This window comes from Rutidosis leptorrhynchoides, chromosome 9 (genome assembly GCF_046630445.1).
Source record: "Rutidosis leptorrhynchoides isolate AG116_Rl617_1_P2 chromosome 9, CSIRO_AGI_Rlap_v1, whole genome shotgun sequence".
In the NCBI taxonomy this organism is placed as follows: domain Eukaryota; kingdom Viridiplantae; phylum Streptophyta; class Magnoliopsida; order Asterales; family Asteraceae; genus Rutidosis; species Rutidosis leptorrhynchoides.
This window is the reverse complement of record NC_092341.1, coordinates 353884161-353911844: the sequence shown is the minus strand read 5'-3', so window position 1 is coordinate 353911844 and position 27684 is coordinate 353884161. Positions and strand designations below refer to the sequence as shown.

At 34.7% G+C, this 27684-nt stretch overlaps 3 protein-coding genes and 1 non-coding gene across 4 annotated transcripts in view; 2 read left to right on the top strand and 2 right to left on the bottom strand.

Moving 5' to 3' along the window:
- LOC139869215 (uncharacterized) overlaps positions 1 to 14063 on the bottom strand; it is a 65458-nt gene extending 51395 nt beyond the window's left edge. Inside the window, exons 1-3 of the mRNA XM_071857534.1 lie at positions 13224 to 14063; positions 12735 to 13116; positions 12564 to 12650 (exon numbers count right to left, since the gene is read on the bottom strand). Coding sequence (XP_071713635.1) covers positions 12564 to 12650; positions 12735 to 13116; positions 13224 to 14063 — 1309 coding nt within the window. The remainder of the gene's footprint in view (positions 1 to 12563; positions 12651 to 12734; positions 13117 to 13223) is intronic.
- Positions 14064 to 14331: 268 nt separating this feature from the next.
- On the top strand, positions 14332 to 15093 carry LOC139869214 (uncharacterized). Its single transcript, XM_071857533.1, has one exon. It carries the CDS (start codon positions 14332 to 14334, stop codon positions 15091 to 15093), a length of 762 nt encoding a protein of 253 aa, XP_071713634.1.
- Positions 15094 to 16986: 1893 nt separating this feature from the next.
- Positions 16987 to 17058, top strand: TRNAC-GCA (transfer RNA cysteine (anticodon GCA)). The gene has a single exon. It is a non-coding gene; the product is annotated as a tRNA-Cys (tRNA).
- Positions 17059 to 17832: 774 nt separating this feature from the next.
- Positions 17833 to 26447, bottom strand: LOC139869213 (uncharacterized). The gene is made up of 10 exons (XM_071857532.1): positions 26313 to 26447; positions 25596 to 25674; positions 24276 to 25124; positions 23916 to 24133; positions 21752 to 22478; positions 21140 to 21568; positions 20783 to 21054; positions 20353 to 20451; positions 20093 to 20218; positions 17833 to 19515 (listed from the first exon to the last, which is right to left on the bottom strand). The coding sequence occupies exons 1-10, from the start codon at positions 26445 to 26447 to the stop codon at positions 17833 to 17835; spliced, it is 4617 nt and encodes a 1538-aa protein (XP_071713633.1).
- Positions 26448 to 27684: the final 1237 nt, after the last annotated feature.

The following is a 27684-nucleotide window of genomic DNA, read 5'->3' as shown; positions in this document are numbered from 1 at the left end:
TATTTTCAAATTCCAATAGCACCCGAGGACCAAGAGAAAACCATATTCACGTGCCCTTATGGTACTTTTGCTTACAAACGCATGCCATTTGGACTTTGCAACGCCCCTGCAACCTTTCAAAGGTGTATGATGGCGATTTTTCACGACATGATAGAAGAATGCATGGAAGTATTCATGGATGACTTTTCAGTCTTCGGTGATACATTTAAATCATGTCTAGTTAATCTGGAACGAATGCTAATTAGATGCGAAAAATCAAATCTAGTACTTAATTGGGAGAAATGCCATTTCATGGTTAAAGAAGGCATCGTTCTTGGACATAAAATTTCAAAAGAAGGAATCGAAGTGGATAGAGCTAAAGTAGATGTAATTGCTAAACTTCCACATCCCACCAATGTTAGAGGAGTTAGGAGTTTTCTAGGGCATGCCGGTTTTTACCGACGTTTCATAAAAGATTTTTCTAAAATTGCCACTCCTATGAATAAACTCCTAGAAAAGGATGCGCCATTCATCTTTTCAGATGAGTGTATCAAATCTTTTAATATTCTTAAAGAGAAACTCACTAATGCACCGATCATGATAACACCAAATTGGAATCTACCATTTGAACTAATGTGCGATGCAAGTGATTTTGCAATGGGAGCCGTTTTAGGACAAAGGATTGAAAAACGATTTCAACCTATATATTATGCTAGTAAGATGTTACAAGGAGCACAAACGAACTATACAACTACTGAAAAAGAACTCCTTGCTATTGTCTTTGCTTTTGACAAATTTCGATCATATCTCGTTCTAGCAAAAACGGTGGTCTATACCGACCATTCTGCTCTTAGATACCTATTTTCAAAACAAGATGCTAAACCAAGATTAATCCGTTGGATCTTACTCTTACAAGAGTTTGATATTGAAATCCGAGATAAAAGAGGAGCAGAAAATCTCGCCGCTGATCATCTTTCTCGTCTTGAAAATCCGGAATTAGAAGTTCTAAATGAATCGGCCATACAAGACAACTTTCCTGATGAATATCTATTGAAGATAGATTATAAAGAAATCCCATGGTTTGCAGACTATGCAAATTATTTAGTATGTGGATTCCTTGAAAAAGGATTATCGTACCAAAGACGAAAGAAATTCTTCAGTGATATAAAACACTATTTCTGGAAAGATCCACATCTGTTTAAAAGTTGTCCCGATGGAATAATACGCCGATGTGTATTTGGAGATGAAGCTAGTAAAATTTTAAACCATTGTCACACAGGACCAACAGGAGGGCATTATGGGCCTCAACTAATAGCAAGAAAAGTTTATGAAGCTGGATTCTATTGGCCAACAATTTACAAAGACGCACACCTTCTTTGCAAATCCTGTGATGCATGTCAAAGGGCCGGAAAAATAAGTCAACGTGATGAAATGCCACAAAATGTCATCCAAGTATGTGAAGTATTTGACATTTGGGGTATTGACTTTATGGGTCCATTTCCAAAATATAATAATAATCTATATATACTCGTAGCCATTGATTATGTATCTAAATGGGCGGAAGCACAAGCTCTCCCAACTAACGATGCACGAGTTGTAGTCAACTTTTTAAAACGTCTTTTTGCAAGGTTTGGAACACCGAAAGCTTTAATAAGTGATCGGGGTACTCATTTCTGTAATAATCAACTTGAGAAAGTTCTTAAAAGATATGGAGTAACTCATAAAATCTCCACCGCATATCATCCACAAACAAGTGGACAAGTTGAAAATACCAACCGAGCTTTAAAACGTATTCTAGAGAAAACCGTAGGATCAAATCCGAAGGAATGGTCCATTAAATTGGAGGATGCACTCTGGGCTTTTAGAACAGCCTACAAAACTCCAATTGGAACCACACCTTTTAGACTTGTTTATGGAAAAGCATGTCATCTTCCAGTAGAAATTGAACACAAAGCATTTTGGGCTTTGAAGACATGTAATCTTGATTTACATGAAGCCAGACGTCTATGATTAAGTCAACTAAACGAATTAGAAGAATTAAGACATGAAGCATACGAAAATTCGTTAATCTATAAAGAAAGAACGAAGAAATGGCATGATAAAAGAATCAGAAGTTCAAAAGAATTTAAAGAAGGAGACAGAGTTCTTCTTTTCAATTCACGATTCAAGCTATTTCCGGGAAAATTGAAATCAAGATGGTCTGGACCATTCATAGTCAAAAGAGTTTTCCCATACGGAACGATAGAATTAATAAATTCAAATGGGATTGAATTTAAAGTTAATGGTCACAGAGTTAAACATTACATACATGGTCCGATGGAAGTCGACAACGAAGTTAATCACAATTTCGACACCACAGCTAACTAAGTGTGGGGAGAATCAAGTCTTTAAAGGATAATATGTATTTCTGTTAGAGTTAGATTGTCTGTTTTCGTGTAGTTCTCGAAAATGGAACCCGAATGGTCTTTCCCTAGCAGACCCTAAAGAACTAGTCTTCTCCCCCCATTCTGAATTTTTATTTTTTTAGGTTTTTACAAAATGAAGACTGCCTGTGAACTAAACCATGGTCTAATGCTACACGCTTTGATCACTAAACGTAATAATGACATACTACCGAGTGAAATAGTATCAGTAATCAGAGAAAGAATGGACGGAGTTAGAAAAGAATCCAGATGCGAAGATAATAAGTTACAATTTGGTAAAGGAAAATCAAAATCCGCAGCGAAAAGAAGAGCACGACACTTAGAACGATGTCACAAATGCGGAAAATGGTCACATGGAGGTAAATGTTCAAATAATCAAACCTATTCAAATACCGAATTTGTTACTTTATGCAGAGACGGACCGTTCATATGTTTAGAAGAAAGGACACTGAATGCTCGAGGTTACGCCTATGTAGCCATGGAAAACCAATTAAACCGACTATCTTATGAATGGGATAGATCATATAACTAAGAAATCTATTTCACAGGTATGTCTGTACAGTTTTTATTTTTATTTTTATTTTTAACCTTTTGATAATAAACGCTAATTTGTTGGCTAAAAAGTATTAAATTGGTATTGAATAAAATTAGGTTTGGCGACCGAAATTATTGATATCATTCAAAAATTTATTACATCACTGCGAAATTTAACGTTTATTCTTAAGTTATAAATATCTTTAATCAATCAAACCAAAATATTTCAAAAATTCGTCATGAGTTAAATTAGGTCTTGGAACCGAAATTACTTTACCGAAAAGAGGGGCGCATATTTTTGATAATATTTGATTGATTAAAGTGGGATAAAAAGACAAAAAGATTTTTAAATTTATTTTTACCATGTTTTTAAAATTAATATTTAAATCTTAAATTAATATTGTCAATTTTGTAAAAACAATATATTTAAAATTGTAAATATTTGAAAAATTAATATAAGTTTGATATGAATTTATGAATTTTTAAATTAAGTTTGGTGTGAATTTTTAAAATATAAATTTTTAATTTTATGCATTTCAAATTTTAAGTTTGGTGTGAATTTTTAATAATAATTTTGAATTTTATATTTAAGTTGTGTGAATTTAAAAACAAAAATTTACTCTATCTCATTAAGTTAAAAATATGATTTTTAAAATTCGTCGTAAGTTGAAGACTAGGTCTTTTAACCGAAATTGCTTTACCCAAGGAAGGGACGAGAACTTTTATTATCATTATTTTTAATCTTATTGAATTAGAGTATGCCAAAAACATTGAAAAAACCCAAAAATCTTAGCTTTTAAAATAATCGCTACAAAAAGACAAATTTTAAAATTTTGTCGAAGGACGGACTAGGACATCGATCCGAAACGACCTCGTCCTAAATAACAAGGGAAACAAAATTTTAAAATTAATTACTTAATTGTTTTAATAAGTTAATGATTAAAAAAAAAAAAAATACCAAACTCCGCGACTCGCGGAGAGACTAAAAATCGAAAAAAAAATATAACCGCAGAACAGATCAGTCCCCAACCCACAAAAACTAAAAACCTGCGAAAATAGCTGCGAAAAACCCGAAAAACACCCCCAAGAATCCCAATTTTTAACCGTTAATCACCAAATTTTTTGCTAAAATCATGTTGAGAAGGATGCTATCTAAGAATTACTCAAGAAAAACGGTAAATTTCTACACCTAAACACCATTTAATCCGAAATTTGGTGTTCTTGAGTCATTTTTTTTCCCAATTTGATTTTGATGCTTTTTAGTGTAATTATGCTTAAATTGTTTATGTATTATGCTTGTATAACCTAGATTGATGCTGTTTAACATGATTAGAAGCCTTAAACTTCAAATTTTGAGTAATCTAGGGTTTGTGTTCTTGAGCAAATTTGGGGCTTTTTGATATAAACAGGTTATGGCCGATTTTTGTCATGAATTGTTGCTAAATTGAGTAGTGTAACATGTCTAGGTAGTTAAATGATCCAAACTTTGAGCCTAAACATGATTTTGAGAATTAAAGTGGACTTTTTCAAGTCTAAAATTCATGAACTTGATTTTTGAAAGATAATGCCATTTGAGACTTGTTTAATTGCTAGTAATGATTATTTTGACATGTTATTTGAGTTGAATGCTTATGAACTTGGCGAACATTTTCGTATATGCTTATTTGAAAAAGTGTAGATTTGATAAAAATATGAAAATGAGCTTAAGTTTGATATAAATTGATAATGTCATTGTAATTATTTTGATTGATGATTTTGCTGACACTAATGCATATTTGGATGCACAAAATTTGTGTTTGATGTGTTTTGCAGACTGAAAGGGGTGAATCTTCATCCCAAGCCCGCAATGCTCCTGCTGAGAATTTGGAACAACAGGAGGTGGATAACTACTACAAGCAGGATATACCTCATCCAGTCATGACCTTTTCCGATATGCACTTGGAAGAGTTGCACCCGAACCTGAGATTTGACAGACTTTGGATAGATTATCCAAAATATCAACGGGGTTTGCATACTCTTCATTCTAAGGTTGTTGAGGTACCGAGGGTCATAGAATGGGGACCCTTAGAAGCTGTAGAATTGGCCGGGCCAATTAGGGAATTACTTGTACAGAGGTATGGTAATTCTTCTTTTAATGACTGGGTACATTTATTCACCATACGTAGACCTGTATATAAAGTATGGTGTGAAGAATTGTTATGTAATATAGAGTTGAATGATCGGGTAGCTAGTTTAACCGATCGTTCTTTTATTAGATTTTTGTTAGGCGGTTCGATGCGCCACATGTCTTTACTGGACATGGCTCAGGCTTTACGTATATATACGCCTGAGGAGTTAGCGTCTGCCGATTGTAGAGGATTGATACTAAACGGTAGAAAGATAGATGAAAATTTTGATACACACGGTGTGTGGAGTCAAATGACAAGCCATCACCGTTTCAAAGGGGGAAATTACTCTTATTTGGATATAGATAGAGCCGAATTAAGAGTGATACATAGGTTTTTAGCTAATTCGATTACACAAAGGGGTAAAAACAAGGAAAAGGTAAATGAACAGGATTTGTTTTACCATATGTGTATTAGAGACCCACAAAGCGCTGTAAGTATACCATATTGTGTGGGTTATTATTTATCAGCTATGGTTCGGGGGATGCGACCGCATAGCATAATAGGAGGTGGTATTTTTATTACTTTGATTGGTGAATATCTCGGTGTGGATATAAGTCGGGGGGGATTATTACTAGAAGAGCCGGAACCCCGCGATACTATAGGTTTAAATGTATACCATGGTGCGAAAGTTTTGAAGAGGCGAAATAACGCCGCAGTACGATACCATGGTAGACATCCACAGGTGGAGAGAAACCAGCAGCAAGGTAATGTAGGAGGGGGGAATGAGATGCAAGAAATGCAAAGGTTTATAGCTTCTCAGGAATACGAAAATGCTAGACAGAGAGCATTTGAAGATTGACAAGTTCATCAGAACCAAATCATAGCTCATTGCCAACATATAGGTAGAAACTATATTCCTACACCGAAACCCATCTTCCCTCCTTGGTTTATAGAGATGCAGCCACCATATCCTACGTATGACCCTGCCGAAGCATTCTATAGCACCTATGGTTATGCCTGGAACCCCTATTGGTACCAATATCATCCTTAGATTACTTATTATTTTTTTTATTTTGTAATTTGTAATTATTGATACGTTTAATACTTTTGTTAATATTGTAATCATTTTTATAATTATCTAACTTTTATTCTTAAATTTTAATAATTTTTGAATGTGGGGTAATATACCAAACTTCAAAAATATGTATATATGTTTGCAGTTTATCTTATGTACACAACAGGGTAAAACAACGCATTTTCAAAGACTGGCATTAAGTTCAGCAAAAGCAACTAATATTGACGACAAGATGCAAAATATATGTGAAATAACAACAAGACGGAATGAACAAATGATGTGCACCATTTATCATTCAGCAAACAAACGCCAATATATTTGGAAACTTTGGTAAAATTTAATCATTTTCACACAAATCACCCTCAATAATTTAAATTGTTACTGATTTCTTGCAAATGAGGGCATTGCAAGATCTTAAGTGTGGGAAGGGGTTAAATTCTTTCGGATTTTAAAATTTTTATTTTATACACTTGGTTACCATTAAAAATACTAGTAAAGCAGTAGTTGTATTAGAATCTAGTGCTCTCTGATAATAAAGAACAGCCCTGGTCTTATATACTGACTACCCAATTCTAGTAAAATTTTTCAAAATTTTCAATTAAATGAATTCAAAATCATGTTTATACATATTTATGAACGATAAAACTAGGTTTTAACACCGAAATTATTGTTACCTCGGAAAGGACATAAATTGAGAAACAAACTAAAATGTTAAAATTCATTTAAAATGGAATAGAGGACGATAAAAAGGAAAATAAAAGCCAAGTGTGGGAAAATTTACCAAGTTATCTTAAACATATGTCACATATATCTGTAACAAATAACTGAAAATACTTTTGCTTTGGACTAAACTAAACTGTTTTACCCGATGAAAGAAAAGAAGAGATGGATCTACACGATGAATCAATTCCATCATTAAAAGGAAGTAAAGTCTTCCGAAAAAGACACGCGCTTCTTGATTTAGGTCATGAAGTTGTCGTCCAGACCAGCTGTAGGTTGACGAAAAATCTAGAAAAGTCATCACTAAAATCAGCAGGAAATCCACGGACCTCAGCATTAAACAGGATCGCCAAGTGGTCAGATTTATCCTAACCATGAGAAGGATTTATCTTGTACAATGGGGGGGCACCATGCAAATTAGCTGGATAAGACTAATGAATCAGATCCCCAGAAAGGATAATCTCCTTAAAGATTAAAAATCAGCTTTTAAGACTGATATTACTCAATCCTAGAGATTGACCTTAAAGATTGAGAATTCAAACTCATGGGATTCAATGATATCTAAACTCGAGCTTGAACGATAAAATATTTTGATCAAAATTACAAACCGATTTGTTTTCTGAAAACCCTATTTTCAATGCGTTCATTACCATTGAACGTAAAATCCTAGGAATTCACCTGGAATTCATTAGGTCACCTGAACTAAATCGGGTGTCAACCGTAAGAACGGTGGTTACATAGCATGGTCAAAGACAGGACCTTGTGCCAGACCGAAAAATTATAAGGGTGAGCTTTACTATTGCTCCTACTAAGGATAGTAATTGCGTCCGACACGTTATAGACCATAATTAAAAGCATGTCAGGGAACATTGCCTTAACAGTTGCTTGTTCAACGCTTTCCTTTACAACCGGACGGTAGTTTACCGAAAGGTAATATACGGGACAAGTAAACTGGACGTGTTGCTTTCCAAATACAAGGTTAGCAAGTGGGTGACACAAAATCGCAAGTTTTGAGCTAAAATTTTCAAATCTGAAACCCACAAAAATATTTTGCAAACACCGGTAAAGGGTTATTCCGGAAAACCTATCTAGGGTAAAAACTAGATTTAATTTTCAAAAGATCAAATGTTTTCATAAAGATCCAATTTCCTTAATGGATCTAAATTTTTATAGTCATGTGGGACTGTAAACCATATCGTTACTACCATTGTTTATACCGCCATATAGAAAATCACTGATGAACAAAGTGTGAAGAATAAAGAAGTGATTCTAGTATTTCAAAACGATATTGCTTGAGGACAAGCAACGCTCAAGTGTGGGAATATTTGATAATGCTAAAAACGAACATATATTTCATAGCATTATTCCTCAAGAAAGACAAGCTTTTAGTTGCAATTGTTCTATTTACAAGTGATATTCGTTTAAATAATAAAAGGTGAAGACAAAAGACAGATTCGACGAATTGAAGACGCAAACGACCAAAAAGCTCAAAAGAACAAAAGACAATCAAAGAGGTTCCAATTATTGATAAGAAACGTCTCGAAATTACAAGAGTACAAGATTCAAAACGCAAAGTACAAAATATAAAATTGTACGCAAGGACGTTCGAAAATCCGGAACCGGGACCAGAGTCAACTCTTAACGCTCGACTCAACGGACTAAAAATTACAAGTTAACTATGCATATAAATATAATATAATATATAATTAATTATATTAATTATATATATATTATATATATATTATATTTATAAATAAAAACCGTCGGCAGAGAAAGACTCCAAGATGTGAGCTGGAATTTCAAACTCCGCGACTCGCGGAGTTTGAAGGCCAAAATGGCCGCGAGTCGCGGAGCCCCAAAATGAAAAAATGCCTATAAAGCCAACCGAATTCTGAACGCAAAATATCAATCTCTCTTCTCTCATATATACGTAAAATATATATATATAATTTATATTTTAATTTTAATTTTAATTATAATTCTAATAATAAGGGTATGTTAGCGAATGTTGTAAGGGTGTAAGTCGAAATTCTGTCCGTGTAACGCTACGCTATTTTTAATCATTGTAAGTTATGTTCAACCTTTTTACATTAATGTCTCGTAGCTAAGTTATTATTATGCTTATTTAAAACGAAGTAATCATGATGTTGGGCTAATTACTAAAATTGGGTAATTGGGCTTTGTACCATAATTGGGGTTTGGACAAAAGAACGACACTTGTGGAAATTAGACTATGGGCTATTAATGGGCTTTATATTTGTTTAACTAAATGAAAGTTTGTTAATGTTAATATAAAGATTTACAATTGGGCGTCCCTATAAATTACCATATACACTCAATCGGACACGATGGGCGGGGTATTTATATGTACGAATAATCGTTCATTTAACCGGACACGGGAATGGATTAATAGCCACTAGAATAATTAAAACAGGGGTGAAATTACATTCAAGGGTAATTGGTGTAATTGTTAACAAAGTAGTAAAACTTTGGTTTACACGCAGTCGATAACCTGGTGTATTCATTAAACAAAGTATTAAAACCTTGTTACAATTCGAATCCCCAATTAGTTGGAATATTTAACTTCGGGTATAAGGATAATTTGACGAGGACACTCGCACTTTATATTTATGACTGATGGACTGTTATGGACAAAAACCAGACGGACATATTAAATAATCCAGGACAAAGGACAATTAACCCATGGGCATAAAACTAAAATCAACACGTCAAACATCATGATTACGGAAGTTTAAATAAGCATAATTCTTTTATTTCATATTTAATTTCCTTTATTTTATATTTAATTGCACTTCTAATTATCGCACTTTTATTTATTGTTATTTAATCGCACTTTTAATTATCGTACTTTTTAATTATCGCAATTTTATTTTATCGCACTTTTATTATTCGCAATTTCATTATCGTTATTTACTTTACGCTTTAATTTAAGTCTTGTATTTATTTTTAACTGCGACTAAAGTTTTAAAATCGACAAACCGGTCATTAAACGGTAAAAACCCCCCTTTATAATAATAATATTACTTATATATATGTATGTATTTTTATAAAAGTAAATTAATATAGCGTTGAGCTTTGTTTAAAGATTTCCCTGTGGAACGAACCGGACTTACTAAAAACTACACTACTGTACGATTAGGTACACTGCCTATAAGTGTTGTAGCAAGGTTTAAGTATATCCATTCTATAAATAAATAAATATCTTGTGTAAAATTGTATCGTATTTAATAGTATTTCCTAGTAAAATATAAGCTATTTTATATACACCTCGCATAACATCAACATATATATCAAAGTATATTCAAAATATATTTACAACACTTTTAATACATTTTGATGTTTTAAGTTTATTAAGTCAGCTGTCCTCGTTAGTAACCTACAACTAGTTGTCCAACTTTAGATGTACAGAAAAAAATTGATATATATTATCTTGAATCAATCCACGAACCAGTGTATACACGTCTCAGGCTAGATCACAACTCAAAGTATATATATTTTTGGAATCAACCTCAACCCTGTATAGCTAACTCCCACATTACTGCATATAGAGTGTCTATGGTTGTTCCAAATAATATATACACATGGGTCGATATGATATGTCAAAATATTTGCATACGTGTCTATGGTATCTCAAGATTACATAATATATTAGAATACATGTATAATACAATATAAGTTAGCTAGGATATGATTAATATAGATTTGTTACCAATTTTCACGTTGCTATAACAAGAAAAATTATCCAATCTTGTTTTACCCATAACTTCTTCATTTTAAATCCGTTTTGAGTGAATCAAATTGATATGGTTTCATATTGAACTCTATTTTATGAATCCAAACAGAAAAAGTATAGGTTTATAGTCGGAAATATAAGTTACAAGTCGTTTTTGTAAAGGTAGTCATTTCAGTCGAAAGAACGACGTCTAGATGACCATTTTAGAAAACATACTTCCACTTTGAGTTTAATCATGATTTTTGGATATAGTTTCATGTTCATAAGAAAAATCATTTTTTCAGAAGAACAACTTTTAAATCAAAGTTTATCATAGTTTTTAATTAACTAACCCAAAACAGCCCGCGGTGTTACTACGACGGCGTATGTCAGGTTTTACGGTGTTTTTCGTGTTTCCAGGTTTTAAATCATTAAGTTAGCATATCATATAGATATAGAACATGTGTTTAGTTGATTTTAAAAGTCAAGTTAGAAGGATTAACTTTTTTTTGCGAACAAGTTTAGAATTAACTAAACTATGTTCTAGTGATTACAAGTTTAAACCTTCGAATAAGATAGCTTTATATGTATGAATCGAATGATGTTATGAACATCATTACTACCTCAAGTTTTCTGGATAAAGCTACTTGAAATGAGAAAAATGGATCTAGCTTCAAAGAATCCTTGGATGGCTTGAAAGTTCTTGAAGCAGAATAATGACACGAAAACAGTTCAAGTAGATTTTCACTCGAAATAAGATTGTTATAGTTATAGAAATTAAATCAAAGTTTGAATATGAGTATTACCTTGTATTAGAAAGATATCTTACTGTAAATAAGAAAGATTTCTTGAGTTTGGATGATCACTCTACAAGATTGGAAGTAAGCTAGCAAACTTGGAAGTATTCTTGATTTTATGAAACTAGAACTTGTAAAATTTATGAAGAACACTTAGAACTTGAAGATAGAACTTGAGAGAGATCAATTAGATGAAGAAAATTGAAGAATGAAAGTGTTTGTAGGTGTTTTTGGTCGTTGGTGTATGGATTAGATATAAAGGATATGTAATTTTGTTTTCATGTAAATAAGTCATGAATGATTACTCATATTTTTGTAATTTTATGAGATATTTCATGCTAGTTGCCAAATGATGGTTCTCACATGTGTTAGGTGACTCACATGGGCTGCTAAGAGCTAATCATTGGAGTGTATATACCAATAGTACATACATCTAAAAGCTGTGTATTGTACGAGTACGAATACGGGTGCATACGAGTAGAATTGTTGATGAAACTGAACGAGGATGTAATTGTAAGCATTTTTGTTAAGTAGAAGTATTTTGATAAGTGTCTTGAAGTCTTTAAAAAGTGTATGAATACATATTAAAACACTACTTGTATATACATTTTAACTGAGTCGTTAAGTCATCGTTAGTCGTTACATGTAAGTGTTGTTTTGAAACCTTTAGGTTAACGATCTTGTTAAATGTTGTTAACCCAATGTTTATAATACAAATGAGATTTTAAATTATTATATTATCATGATATTATGATGTACGAATATCTCTCAATATGATATATATACATTAAATGTTGTTACAACGATAATCGTTACATATATGTCTCGTTTCAAAATCATTAAGTTAGTAGTCTTGTTTTTACATATGAAGTTCATTATTAATATACTTAATGATATGTTTACTTATCATAATATCATGTTAACTATATATATAACCATATATATGTCATCATATAGTTTTTACAAGTTTTAACGTTCGTGAATCACCGGTCCACTTGGGTGGTCAATTGTCTATATGAAACCTATTTCAATTAATCAAGTCTTAACAAGTTTGATTGCTTAACATGTTGAAAACACTTAATCATGTAAATAACAATTTCATTTAATATATATATAAACATGGAAAAGTTCGGGTCACTACAATTAAGCTCAGGATTTGAGTTTTCACGTCATTGTTAACATTAGCAAAGTAACCGGTGTTTTTAGGAATGCTAGGAGTAAGGCCCGAAACTCTCTTGAATTCATCCAACGAATCAAAGACAACTCTTGCGGATACAACATCTGCATGAGTAAATAAGAACAAGTCATCTGCGAAACATAAATTAATGATTTTAAGCCTCTCACACTTTGGGTGATAACGGAAACCTGGCGAACTCCGAATATTCCGTTGTAACATGAGCGAAAGCACTTCCATCACAAGAGTAAATAAATAAGGAGACATTGGGTCTCCCTGTCTAAGACCCCGTTTGCCCTTAAAGTATCGACATAAGTTACCATTAATGCATATCGAGAAGGAAGTAGATGAAACACATTTCATTATCCACTTTATCATTATTTTATGAAAACCAAAATGCCCCAATATAGCCCTCAAAAAACTCCAATCAACCGTGTCATAAGCTTTTTGGATGTCAACCTTGAAAGCACACCTAGGAATCCCACTTTGCAAGTGATAATTCCTCATTAATTCCTGGATTAATAAGATATTATCGGCTATACGGCGACCCGAAATAAAAGCCGATTGGTTTTCCTGGACAATATCACCCAAGCACGAAGTAATACGGTTAGTAATAATTTTGCTAATGCATTTATAAATAACATTACAGCATGAAATCGGGCGAAAATCATTAACCTTACTTGGGTGCTGAGATTTCGGCCAAGAGAAATAATCGTGTGGTTCAGTTCCGAAAGCAACTGACCATTAGCAAAGAAAGCTTTAATAGCCGAACAAACATCCTCTCCAACAATATCCCACGCCTCTTTGAAAAACATCGAAGAGTACCCATCTGGCCCCGGCGCTTTATCATTACCAATATTGAACATAGCCTCCCGAACTTCCTGGCTCGTAATTGGTCTCACCATATGAACAGCTTTGACCGAACTAATACGTGAAGTATACAATGAATCAGGATCATCGATGCTATCACAGTTGGCTGCCATACCAAGGAATTGTTCATAATGTTGCGTAAAAACATTAGCAACTTCATCACCTTCAACGACATTATCATTATTGTCAAAAATAGAGTGAATATGGTTACGATTTTTCCTACCTTTAACAACTTTGTGGAAGTAACTAGAGTTTGAATCACCAACTCGAAGCCACTCCACCTTTTCCTTTTGTTTTAAAAAGCGTTCTTCCTCAATCAATGCTTCGTTAAACTCTTGCAATTTGTTTTTTTCAGCTAATCGAAGAGGCACCGAATCAGGATTAACATCTAGAAGAACCTGCGTTGAGTCCAATTCAGCCCTTAGTTTAGTAACTCGATCATGAATATTTCCTTTAGACCACATGAGTTTTCTAAAGGCTTTCTTCATCAATCGAAGTCTTTTAACAACACGAAACATTAAATGACCATGCACCTCAACACCCCAACCATCCTTAACCACCTTTTGAAACGCCTCACTATGAACAACAAAATTGCCAAACTTAAACGGTTTTGGCTTAGAGCCGCTAACATCAGGCAACTTTAACACCATGGGACTATGATCAGAAATTCTATAAGGTTGAAAAATAACATAAGCATCCGGGAATAATGTTACTTCGAATCCAGTTGGTGTACCAGAGGTGAGTGGTTCTGCTGCTCAGGTGGCCACTAGGGAAGATGATACGTTGAAGAATGGTGGTATACCAGAGGTGAGTGATCCTGTTAAAATTGATAAAAATTTAAATGTTGAAACACCAAAGGTATCTTACTTGAATGCTACGGTTGGTACTTCAGTAACCAAAAAGGTGAACTTTAGGCTCATGGAGAGTTCTAATGTGATGAATGAAGGAGTTGACATTGAGTTACCTATCTCTTCGGTTATGGAAGCTTGTGATCGTTATAGTAATACATTATACGGTTACTTTATCGGGAAGCGAGTCGTTTACCCGGTTGTTAAGAACTATGTGATGAATACGTGGGCCAAGTATGGCATCGAGAAAACTATGATGAACTCGAAAGGATTTTATTTTTTCAAGTTTGTAACGTCTAAAGGTATGCTTGATGTCCTGGAAAACGGCCCGTGGATGATACGTACAGTCCCTATAATGTTGAATAAATGGGCGGCTAATGTTTGGTTGACGAAAGAGGACTTGTCTAAAGTGCCGGGTTGGGTGAAGTTGTTTGACGTTCCCTTTACAGGTTATACTGAAGATGGTCTTAGTATGATAGCGTCGAAGGTTGGAAAGCCAATCATGTTGGATTCTTACACAAGCACGATGTGTGTGGAGGCTTGGGGTCGCCCGAATTACGCTAGGGCTATGATTGAAATTAGTGCAGAAAGTGAGTTAAGGACTAACTTGAAAGTTGGAACGCCTGGGATTAATGGTGCTAGCAGTTTAGTCGATACGGTTACTATTGAATATGAGTGGAAGCCTCCAAGATGCTCGGGCTGTAAAGTGTTTGGTCATAGGGATGCGCAATGCCGGAAAAATATCCCGGTTCAGCCAGCTACAAAAGTTATCGATAGTGATGGTTTTCAATCTGTAAAACCTTCGAAGGTGGTCACGCTGAATAAGAAATAGAATGACGGCTTTCAAATGGCAAAACGTGGGCCTACTATGGTGTACAGGCCAAAGATTAACCCAACAAATGTTGCAAGTACAAGTGGTGCTACAAGTAAGAACGTTCCAGTGGAAAAGCCAAGGAAGGATAAAGACCATGTTTCAGTTAGTAACACTTATGTTGTTCTAGATAATATTGTGGAAGAAGGAGGAACAACAGGGTATCAACTTGTTGATGAACCTAGTGATGTAGAACCTGAGAATAACGAGACTGTGAACTTTATGGTTCCACCAAATTCTGAGGGGGTAAGCACTCCCGGTAAGGACGATCATCATGGTTAGTATCGCTGCATGGAATATAAGGAGTTTGAACCGAATCCCTAAACAACAAGAGGTTCACGAGGTGATTGTTAGTAACCGGTTAAGTGTCTTTGCTATTTTAGAGTCTCACGTTGCTCTTAGTAAACTTAATAATGTTTGTAATTCTGTGTTTCCTCATTAGAGTTGGACATCGAATAGTAATATGTGTGCTATTGGTACTCGTATTATTTTGGGTTGGGATCCATCTGTAGCTCAACTCAACTTATGGTGGTTACAGCTACTGATCAGGTGGTTCATTGTCTACTCTCGTTTCATTGTGGTAAGAAATTCTATGTCTCTTTTGTTTATGCAGCTAATTACTACATACAACGTAGACATCTATGGAAGGATTTGTGTGTTCATAAGCAGTTTGTAGGTGATCATCCTTGGACTATTATGGGGGATTTTAATGCATCTCTTAGTCTTGTTCTCCTTTTTCATTTCATTTTATTTTTTTCTTAAAAAATCTCTCGTACAAAGTCTAAATATCACATGTAATCTGCATTTGATGAAAGATAATGATTAAACATTGAATGGTTATAATCAAAATGTTTTAAAGATTCTAAATGAACCTCATTATAAATGATCATAACTTGTTGATAATTATTTATGAATAAACACTCTAATGATATATAAGTATTGTATTAACCTTTACATTAATAAACAAAAGAGTATAATATCTTTTCATAAGGATATTATGTGAGTTCAATGATTATGAGTTACTTAAACTCTAAATGGTTCATCAGTAATATTTGTTTAATCCGGTACCACCTATCAAGGGTTACAAACAAGGGATTATCACAAAAAAAACTCCATTTTTTGAACTTGTTTGCGTGAGAGCTGATAAAAAAAAAAGTTTGACAATTTGTCCTTGCAAAGAGCAAGAAGCCTCTTGCTCCCTTGCGCCTTGCGTCCTTGCGACCTTAGTCACACTTGAGAGCAAGGTGACTCTTGCTCCCTTGCTCCCAGGTGGAAGCAAGGACGCAAGGTGCCTCTTGCTCCCTTGCTCCCAGGTGGAAGCAAGGGAGCAAGATGCATCTTGCGTCCTTGCTTTCACCTGGGAGCAAGGGAGCAAGAGGCACCTTGCTCCTTGCTCTCAAGTGTGACTAAAGACGCAAGGCGCAAGGGAACAAGATGCATCTTGCTCCTTGCGAGGGCAAATTGTCAAACTTTTTTTTTATGGGCTCTCACGCAAACAAGTAAAAAAAATAGGCTTTTTGGTGATAATCCCTACAAACAAACAAATTAAATGTTGAAGAATTTAACATTTATTGCTAAAGAATTTAACATTTAATATTGAATCATTCAATTAAGATGTATTTAATATAACATAGATGATAAATCTCATGAAGATGGGAAGAGTTTTAAAGTTACCTTATTTAAGCTTCTTTAATTATCATCAATAAAAATTTTATCAAATTACATTACAATAAAATGATCATAAGTAAACGGTAAACTTTTATCATACAGAGAATGGAACAAGTTAACTAATAAACTTTTGTCATAAAGAGTGGAACATGTTAATTAATAAGATTAGAGAGACTTTACACACAAGGGTCCATAGCTCAGTGGTAGAGCAATTGACTGCAGATCAATAGGTCACCGGTTCGAACCCGGTTGGGCCCTAATATTTTTTCCCAAAAGCCGATTTCCTCTCAAAATAATCTTAAATATGCTGGCGTTAGCGCGAGACACATTCGGTACTTAGTTCCTTTAAATAAAAATCTGCAGATCAATAGGTCACAACCCGGTTGGGCCCCAACTTTTTTTTTTTTTCTTTCCCAAAAGCCGATTTCCTCTCAAAATAAGCTTAAATATGCTGGCGTTAGTGCGTGACACATTAGGTACTTAGTTCCTTTAAATTAAAATTGTGCAACCAAATATGGTTTCTTGACTTCCTTTAATACTGAAAAAAGAAATTGGCTCAAAATACCCCTTACATCAAGGAAAGGACCGTTCAACATTGCATATATTGGTAAATTTCAATTTTGTCGTACACCCTCTTAAGACTTTAATATATTAATTTTATATTTTTATCATGTACAAAAGTAGCAGGCGATTATGGTAAAACTCCACTCTTAATCCCTTGTAGTCATGTACAAGTGTGACAAAACCATTAACATATTTAACAGAACAACAAAACATGGATATTTCGCAAAGTTAGCAGACCAAAACAACTCTGAGAAATTCTAGAAACGTAGCCATTTACAGACACCGTCTGTTTATTTAGTTCCACGATCCTATATATTTGAGTACTTTTCTATACCTTTTACTTTTCTATAACAACATACTGAAAGTTCAAAACCAAGAGTAACAGCCTCTTGCCCAAAACTGGTAAACTCTAGTTACATGAAATCTGCAACAAATATTCGATTCTTACACAACAATCTACACCTGAAATCAAAGCTTGATACCCTTTTCCCGGGCCATTTTAACAACTTCATTTGTCTTCTTAGTATTATTAACATCCAACGCAAGATAAGACTTCCAGAGCCGTACTGAAAATGGGTAAACAGACAACGCCTTTCTGTGAAAACTCTCTAACATAGACTTAAAACCCGCCACATTATGTAACAAACTTGATGCCTCAACCCATACAGACTCTGAAGCAACTGGGACTGCTTGAAACAGAGAATCGATCAACTGTGCGCTCGCCCAGAATGAAATGCTAACATTAGCTTCTGATAAGTTCTTACAAATAGAAAGTGCTAGCTGATAATTTGCAGGCCTTAACTCCATTAGCGCTTCGGCAAAATCCACATCATCTGTTAGCCTTTCAGAAACTTGAAATGGCAACAGAGACGGGCCAAAGCATGATTCGAGAACGAGATTCAACAAAGAAGAATCTGATGAGACCGGACACAAGAGATTGGCAACTATTTTTTGCGTTTTTGGATCGCCAATGTTCCTGATGAAGCTTCTAGAAAGTGGTTTAACAGAAGGGGAAGCTCGTGGATCCATTAGATAACGGTTCAACATGTTCAAGAAGCTGTCTAATTGGGCTTTTCCAAACCGGTTACCGAACCCGTTTTTGAACGAAAACATTGCATGCTCTCTTACACAACGGTTGTAGTCAGTAGAAGAGGCGAGTTCTATCAACTGTTCGATGGCAATACGAGCTTCTGTATGATCATTTTGCAACTGCTTATGTAAGGCGAGATTAAGCAGCCCGAAAACAATATCAGTCTGGTTCAAACTAGATATCCAGGCACTGATATTTAGAGTTTTGGTTTCTGGATGATGAAACTCAGAAATAGAGGTAAACCATCGTTCCATTAACTCTTTTGCAAAATCGAGTCTTCCATTCTCAAGGGCAGATTCGGCATATTGGTTCCAAACACACTGTATTCCAGATTCTCCAACCCAATTAGCCAAAACCTCTTCAAATGCTGCAAATGTTGACTCAGTAGAGTCAAATCCATTGACCCGTACCGATAGAAGAATGAGTTCCAAACATGACGGGAACAATTGAATGTACTTCTTCAACAAACTCTTGCAAGGATCAAAACCCTTAAGGAGAGCTGTGCACTTAATGTGATTAACAGCAAAAAACTCGGCTGATTTTATTCCCTTTTTGATCTGATCTGAAATGTTATCAAAATACTCGCTGGCGAGTTCGATCAGTTTGATTGCTTGCATACTCTCATCAGGTGTTAAATGAACAGAAGGCCATTCGATTGCGGATAATTCTTTTTGACATTCAAACTGTTGCACAATGGTATCTGGTAATTTCTTATAGAGGATCAAGTATATGCAACAAACCCATAAGACATATTTGTCGGGTACCGTTAGGCGTGTATGAAGTTCGGGAAGCAGATCAGTTGATGTTTTTGTGAAGGTTAAGAGTGTGTAGGCTTTTTGGATAGCATTGTTGACTTGACCACAAGAGCATAAAAAGTTCAGCATTTGTAAGTACATATCTAAGATGCATTCACTATCAAGCTCGGGATTTCGATCCGGAGCAAATGCATGCCGACAAAGTGCAGAAAGAGCAGTGTCGTAACCACGCAACCGATCATCAAGTTTTTTGCGACTATTGATGAACATCAGCCAGAGCTCATAAGATGATTGATTGTACCCAACCTGGATACAACAATAAAATGTGTAATATGAAGAGAAAAAAAGGTAAAGCTGAGATAATTGAAGTTCAGTATAAACGAAAAATAAACTCCATGTGCAGTGCAGTTGTCGCATCATATGCAATCGCCGGATATTAATAATCATGTAAATTTTAGCATTGTACGTACATTTGTGAAGAACTACATGATGTAGGCCACATCATGCAAATGCTCATGTATGTTATTTTTATTCCTGAAGAGACATTTTGGTCTCAATCTTTTAGGACTCTGTTTCTATAGTATATAATTTCTAGTTCTTTTCATATGATGATCCTATTTGAAGGTCAGTTTGTAGGGTAACTTTTAAAGTTTTATTGTATATTTTCCCATTTGACCTGTAAGGTTATAATGCAATGTGAATGTGAATTGACATGTTTTAATATGAATGAATTGAAATTGCCACTTCTATCATAGCTAACTTCATATATATTACAAAAAGTACTATGTAGACCTCTGACTCCATTTAACATAAAACAACGAAAAACATGAGGCTTTCAGTCCGAAATAATACAAGAGCAAAGAGAGAAAAATGAGGTACATACTGCATATCGAAACAGGTCGTCTTTTCCAATTGACTTCTGATTGCTATAGTAAATGTGCAAATACACAATCCATAAAAGTACAGATGTAGGGTGTTGCTCAAGGGCTTGAGCGAGGACTCTAAGAGCCTGCATATTTCCATTAGTTAAATCACAAAGGATACAACTTCCAGACATATTATGAGATACATAAGAGACTAAATCAAAATTACAACATCCAAAACATGATATAAGATATGTAAGAAATCCTGTATCAAAGGTACCTCTCTGCGTCCCCTCTGCTTGTTAACGTCTCTACTGAGATTATGAAGAGCTATCTCAACGGGTTGATAAGTATCATCCATATGCTTTTCTGGATGGCCCTACATACAAATAACTTACATAGATATGTCAAAAGAACAAGCTACGTACAGTATCAAAATCAGTTCAAGAGGCAATGAATAATTGACAAATATATCATCTATTTTACTCACATACTTGAACAAAATATAATAACCACATATTTACACTTTCACATGCATATTGGTAATATAACTTTCAGCTACTCCTGAACAAATTAATTAAAACTAAAAAATTGTTGAGAAGACCCTATAAGCTATTCAACGAGGAAGTATATAGCAAAATAACATAAAATAATATAAAAAATAAGAGGCCACTAAAATCAACTGTAAAAACAGGAACTTGTGGACTGACCTCATTGGCATTGTTACCATGAAAATACGATAATTGTCGATTCCAAACCCCATGGACATCAATGCGTGTTTCAGGACTATGCAGACACGGCTCACCTGGGTGCAAATCAGCAAAAATTGAACTTGAAACAACCAACGAAGCACTGAAATATTTCTGCCAACGCTGTTCGAGACTTTGAGCTACAAGATACTTATACGGGTGTGAACCAGATTTCAGACTGTCTAAACACACAAGATACGTAGGTGGAGTCACATTAAGAGAACCTGTACTATCTGCAAAGATAACATGACAATAAAATATAAGAAAAGTATAAACCACATTCTGGAAGAAAAACAAGATTGGTTGAAAGTTTCATACCATTCCGGTTACAATCATTGCTTTTGGATGAATAATTTCTGGCATGTTGCATAGGACACTCATCATCATTGCATTTACCTCTTAGTTCAAACATGCAAAGAGGCCAAAAGGGATTGATTGCTAAGCTGTTAGAGTAAGAACCAACTTCACTCGCATACACCTCCAATAAAGAGAGCGTCTTCACATTGGCTAAGAAATCAGTATGGTGGGCCCCAGAAACACTAGAAACTTTTTTCTCATCTAAAATAGCATCAGTATGTGGTTGCATAGAATTCAACGCGACTGAGAACTTTACATGACCAAAAGTAGTCCTCATAACTGGCTCAGTCAAAAAAGATCCATAACAGACAGGAGGATATACGACAACATCACACTGGTCCTTCATACCCAAAGGGAGCTCACATATACTCTTCTCAGATCTCACAATATCTTTTTTTTTTTTTTTGCCAAAAAAAAAAATAAAAATAAAAATAAAATAAAATAGAATTAAAAATAATGAAGAAGGTTAAAATGCCAGAATACATAAAGTTTATATACTATTTTAATTCTAAAAACTTGATGCCATGAGTTTAATAACATACTTAAAGAGCCAAAAGTACAAACAATACATACCTCCAGATTCATAAAGCTGGTGTTGATCAGTATCAGAAGGCACGATTTCATCATCTTCCATTATTTCTCCATCCTCTCTTTCAACAGTAGCAGGTTCCATGATCTGATCCGTTTCATTCTTCTTTGAAATTCTAATTCCTAACCTTGCAAACAGTTGAGACCTCAATGTTGCTTCAAGAAGCAACGAGTCCTCAGTGGGGTCCGAGGTCACCGATTCATTATCTACTTCAGCCCTTTCGCCACTTAATACTCCTTCCCCATTACTAGAATCACTACCTTTATGTTCCCGAGGCTCTGATCCACTAGTATCTTGTTCACTGCATGATTCAGAATCTACATTTTTTCCATCTTCAGTCTCATTACGCACTTGATGATGTGGCATGTTATTTTCCGACATGTTGGTTATGGAGTTCATATTAGCTCCACTATGCTGATGTGACATATTTGTTAAGAAAGTACTTGAGTCATTCATCATATTAGACCGAATTTTGGAATAAAGATAAGAACATCTGGTGTTAGCCTCAGCTAAATTTCTTTGGGCCTTGCGATAAGCTTTAAAGGCATTTCTTTCTTCAATTTCACATTTGCGCCGATACACTTGTGCTTCATCCAGCTCCTTGTCTTGTAACTCCTCAATTTCGAGCAGTGATCTGATATCCATATTACCAGTTGCTGATGTGTTGGCAGCACCAAAATGATTTAAGAAGCTTGAATTGTTCAAAGATCCCTTATATCAAATAACAATAAGGCAACTGGTCATGCTCAGATCAACATCAAGATGTTTATTAATCCATGAAAACTACTTGAGAGGCTCATAACATTCAAGTAGTCTACAATTTATACTGTATACTTTTCTATTGTGCAATGGGTAAGATTAGCAGGTTTCCTTTTTTAAATAGCAAAACTATGTTATTAAGTTGAACGGGCCACCTTAGAACATTAAATAAAGCAGCAGCAACAACTAGAGAGACATGGTCTACGCATAGCTGTGATGTAACTCAAACTTCTATATATGCTAAAGCACAATTGCAAGACTAAACTAATAGGACACTGGAATTCATCTTTTGCCAACTAAATTGATGCTACAAGAAAGGTTAAGCATATGACCTAATTCGGTGACTTTTAAGGGTGTGTCTGGTAAGGAGAATTACAGAAGGATTGGGAAGAAATGTGAATAAAGAAACAGATTGTACTACAATAGATATGTCAATAAAGAAACAGATTGTACTACAAATAGGCAAGTTATTTTCTTTCCTTCAAAGGTTTTTTATGAAAGAAAAAAATATAGTGAACCATTTTTTCAGACTTCACAGCTGTATGTAGGCAAAAGCAAAGCCACCAAAATATGTCAATAAAGAAACATATTGTACTACAATAGATATGGACTGTACATATAGGCCTATTACATAACATATTACTCCCAAGTCCCAAGTGTACAGTCATAGACAACAACAACAACAATACCCAATCCCGCGCCTGCGGGGTATGGAGGAGGTAAGATGTAGACAATCCTTCCTCTACCCTAAACTAGAAGAGAAGTCGTTTCCTTTACCACGAGTCGAGAAAAGGAATTCTCCACCCATAGGAAAGGGAAATTCATCCCCTCTCTACTCCAGGTAGAGAGATTGCTTCCGTGAGGACCTCCGGCTAAAAAGAATTTTTTTTTTTTTTTCTTTTTTTTTTAAAGATAAGTTAAAAAAAATAAATAAATAAATAAATAAAATAGAAAAATAAAAATAAATAAATAAAAATATAGATACATAAAAAAAAAAAAAAAAAAAAAAAAAAAAAAAAAAAAAGGGGAGACGCCATGAAAATGGTAGAATCAAATTTTCATGGGTTTAAAGCACGCATGAGAAATCAATTTAGGCTCTGAGCGGCAGTCAAGACGCCACTAAAACGGCGCTTGTCGTTGCCTCAATAAAAATAGCCAAAAGACCTTGTGGACAGCAACTCGAGGGCATGCCGGGTGGAAGTTGTTGCGCAAGCAAAGAGCCAACCACCCTTAGCAAACCAAAAACCACTCATGCACCTTTACGGTAGACACCCCCGAAACCACCCAACTAAAAGAAACCAACCAAGCTCTAGAGCAAGGGAAAGTAATTTGTTCTAAGAAACTTAGTATATTCTCATTTGCGCACCATCATAAAGGTGAAGTGCATACATATTCATCAGTAAGATGAATGCAGTCAGAATTGAGAGTAGACGAACATATCAAATTTTTAATGGATGTGTGAGCTTTGTATTTGATTTCAACTTCTCTGCAATGTAAATTCATTCTCTGTACCTGTGTACTTGGAGATATTATATCAGCTTTACCCATTAAAGGGGTAGAAGACTCCGCCCTATTATGTGGCCTGCTCTTCCTGATTATGCCGCTACCTACACAACCAACATTTTACCTTGTATTATGCCTCATTTAGTGTTAATAAACACAACTTTAGCAAAAAGCGGTAAACAATCCATATATATTAGCATAAATGGATAACTATCAATAAGAGCTACAATCTTTACAATATCCAACCTGATGGCGGATGCAATGGAGGGATGGAAAGATTTTTCACTTCGTTTATCGGCTGCATTTTACTAGACTGCCCTCGCTCACCTATAATTCCTTTTTGACGCCTATCATATTTACCCTTCAGACTATCGATTCCAATTGCAGGTATTTTGGCCCCTGATGTTGACTCTGAAACAGTCTTGTCATGTTTACCAACAGACATTAAAGCCCTTGTAGATGACTCGGCAACTTTAAGACGTTTCTTCTCTGGCTCCTTAGGTTCACCAAGTACACCTTGAGTAGATTCTCTGATCCTTACAGCATTGATTTTTCGATTCATAGCTGTACTACTCTTTGGTGCACTAGAAGCTACCTCCTTATCAAGCTTGCCAGATTTACTCTTCGACTCATTTTCACGAATCGCAATCAACTGCCTTAAATCTTGGACTTTATTTGGGGCTGATATTGCTTTGCTTGGGGGATTAGATTTCTTAAGATGTGTTTTTACGCCAGCAGATGTGCTTCCACCATTCTTGGAAAAGGTTCCATTAGCTCGGTTCATTGACGAGACAGTACGACTTATTGATAAATTTTTGGGCATTTTGATGTTAGTGTTGGCAGTTCGTTGCACCATCTGTGAGTTAGCCAATGAAGTGGACAACATTTTATTCTTCATGACTCCTTTTGCCACCTCATCAGACTCAACTGTGTTTTCTGTCATGTCTTCTTTAGAGTCACTGTCACTATCATCATCTGAAAAACTAATCACAAATGGCACTCGTTTCTTCTCTGTACCTGTACGTTTCTTCGAATGCATAGAAGTTCTTGAAGTTATAGCAGTGTGTGTAGGATTGTGAATTAGAGCAGATGACCCTATCACGTACCCAACAAAATCAGAAGATTAGTTAAGATGAATCACAGGCAGTGTCCATGGACAGAAATTAAACCTAATGGATCTTCCCAATAACCATGCAGGTGAAAGAATATACAAGCATCACGTGTTACTGGCCTACATAGCTTTATAAATCAAATTAGCAAATACTTCCACTCCTACTTGTGTAAGTCAACAAGTAATGAAATACATAATGGAGGTCTAAGTAGATGATTGAAATAGTGTTTCTATGTATAAACATCATGCTTTTATTAAAGCTCCGTGTGAATGGGATCGCAGATTACAAGCACACATTAGAAAAATACGTCTATATATCCTTCATACACATTCCCTTTATTTTCTTGTGCAACATATACAAATTCCGTTTAATAGATGTAACCAAAAGAGTATCACTAGAATCGAAAGATATTAAGGATGATTTTAAAAAACAATTAACTGGCTAACAATCATACCCATCTCAACATTGGTATCCTTGCTCGATAAAGCCCTCCGAACAATGGTGCTACCTTGGAAATGAGAACCTGCTACCTCCTGGAAGAAAATCAATGCATCAACATTATATTTCAATATCTAATAAGTAAAAGAGTAACCAGATCTAAATTGATTGTGTTTCCGCCTATAAACTATTAATTCAAAATTTTCCATATCCAAAAACAAATCCGGAACAAAACGTATTGCAATTAAAGTAGCAGCATCTGTTTAATTCAACAGAGATAACTAGAATCTAGGTCTCTAGCAGCTCAATTAAGCATCATAGGCCTAAATTTACTTTAAACTTATTGACAAACTGAACGCATAATGTAGCAATAACAAGTCAAGCATATTGAAATGAAATAATCCATAAGACATCAAAGTAACTCATAATCTAATGATTCTCCCCACAGCTATATTGACCTTGAGAAACTCAATAAAATCATTATAGACTAACTACTCCGTATATGAATATGAATAATCCTAAACTATAAACAAAATTAGGAAGAAATTAACCAAAAAACTAAGATATTTAGCCAACATCGTCTCGGATATAATTATATAATCGCACTGAATGAAATCTAAATAGTTATCTAAAACAACAGAATCACACTACAAGCAATCGTCTATTCGAATTACGCATACAAAAATAGAATATAATTATATACGAGTAATACGTTAGGGTTTCGCAAACGTACGTCATTTTCAGGTGCAGGTAGTTCGCCTTCTTCTCTGTCTACAGCCGAAGTTGTAGTGATTTTTGAATTGTTATTGTCACGGTGATTTGATGTTGTGACAGCAGGATGAATTGTAATAACTGTTTTCTCTCTCATTTCAGTTTGCAGAAAGCTTTGGTGCGTAATGTAGCTGTAGACAGTATGTATAAAAGGCGGTTAATTTACTGTGCGTTTGGATGCCAAGTTTAGAAGGAGCTTAAAGGTGTGTTTGGCACGAGTGATAATCTTTGGTAATGTATTAAAGGAGAGCTTATCAAGGGTAGGAGTATGTTTGGATGAAAATAATTTTTAGCGTTTATTTTTTAAGCTATATAATTGTTTGATACATTAACTGGAACTTATGTATGTAAAATGATGCAGTATATAAAGACAAAAAAGTAAGTGACGTGTAATGATTTAAGAGGTAATAATATGATTTAATTTTTCATAAGTTTCGTTGTTTATTTTTATTTATAAGCTACTTCAAGTAGCTTAATTTTTCAAAGCTTATATTTTTTTATAAGTTCTTAACCGTTAGGTGTAGTTAGCTTTCGAGCCTTGTCCGCTGTTGCTTCTTGTATCTTGTTTTCTATTTCTCTTTTCGAGAAAAAGAATTTGTTATATAGTTTTCGTTTTTTGCCAAAAAAAGGGTAAAGCTTTTGAAAAAAAAAAAAGTTTGCGTTTTCATAAGCTTCTAAAAGCTAACACACCCTAAAATTATAAACTCTTCAAAAATAAGCTCCACACTATAAGCTTATGAAAAAAAGTACGACTTATGAAGTGTATAATCAATGTAAGGTCCTATAGAATTTTCCAATATTATTATTATACAAAATACTTCGAACTTCAACTTGCACCTTACACCCTCTGTCCCATATTTTATCTTATTTTTCTTATCTATTACAGTTATTTTATTTTGAAACATCCTAGTATGAGTTACTAGACAATTAATTAGGGACACAGGTAGCATAAAATAAGCTCCACCAGCAGCTCCGGTTACTTTCACCAAACACCGTACTAACTTCATAACGAATGTACTTATTATTTTGTACGATAATTTATGCGTAATAATTGACAATTAATTCACGTTTATCTCATAAGAATATTTGTGTTGCGTATGAGATATTTTTCTTTATCTTTTTTAACGGGCGGTTAAGAGTTACAGACAGGGTCTGAACATGATATCAGAACCCACTCACCCGATCATTTTCCTGGATGAATCATTATAGTTCTATGTTGGAAACTTCGACGAGCCCAACACACCCACTATAGAGGACCTAGGTTATACTCACTCACTAGACCAACACTTTTACGTTGGTTAGCCTTTAATTTTATGAATCCTTAGTGCACAATA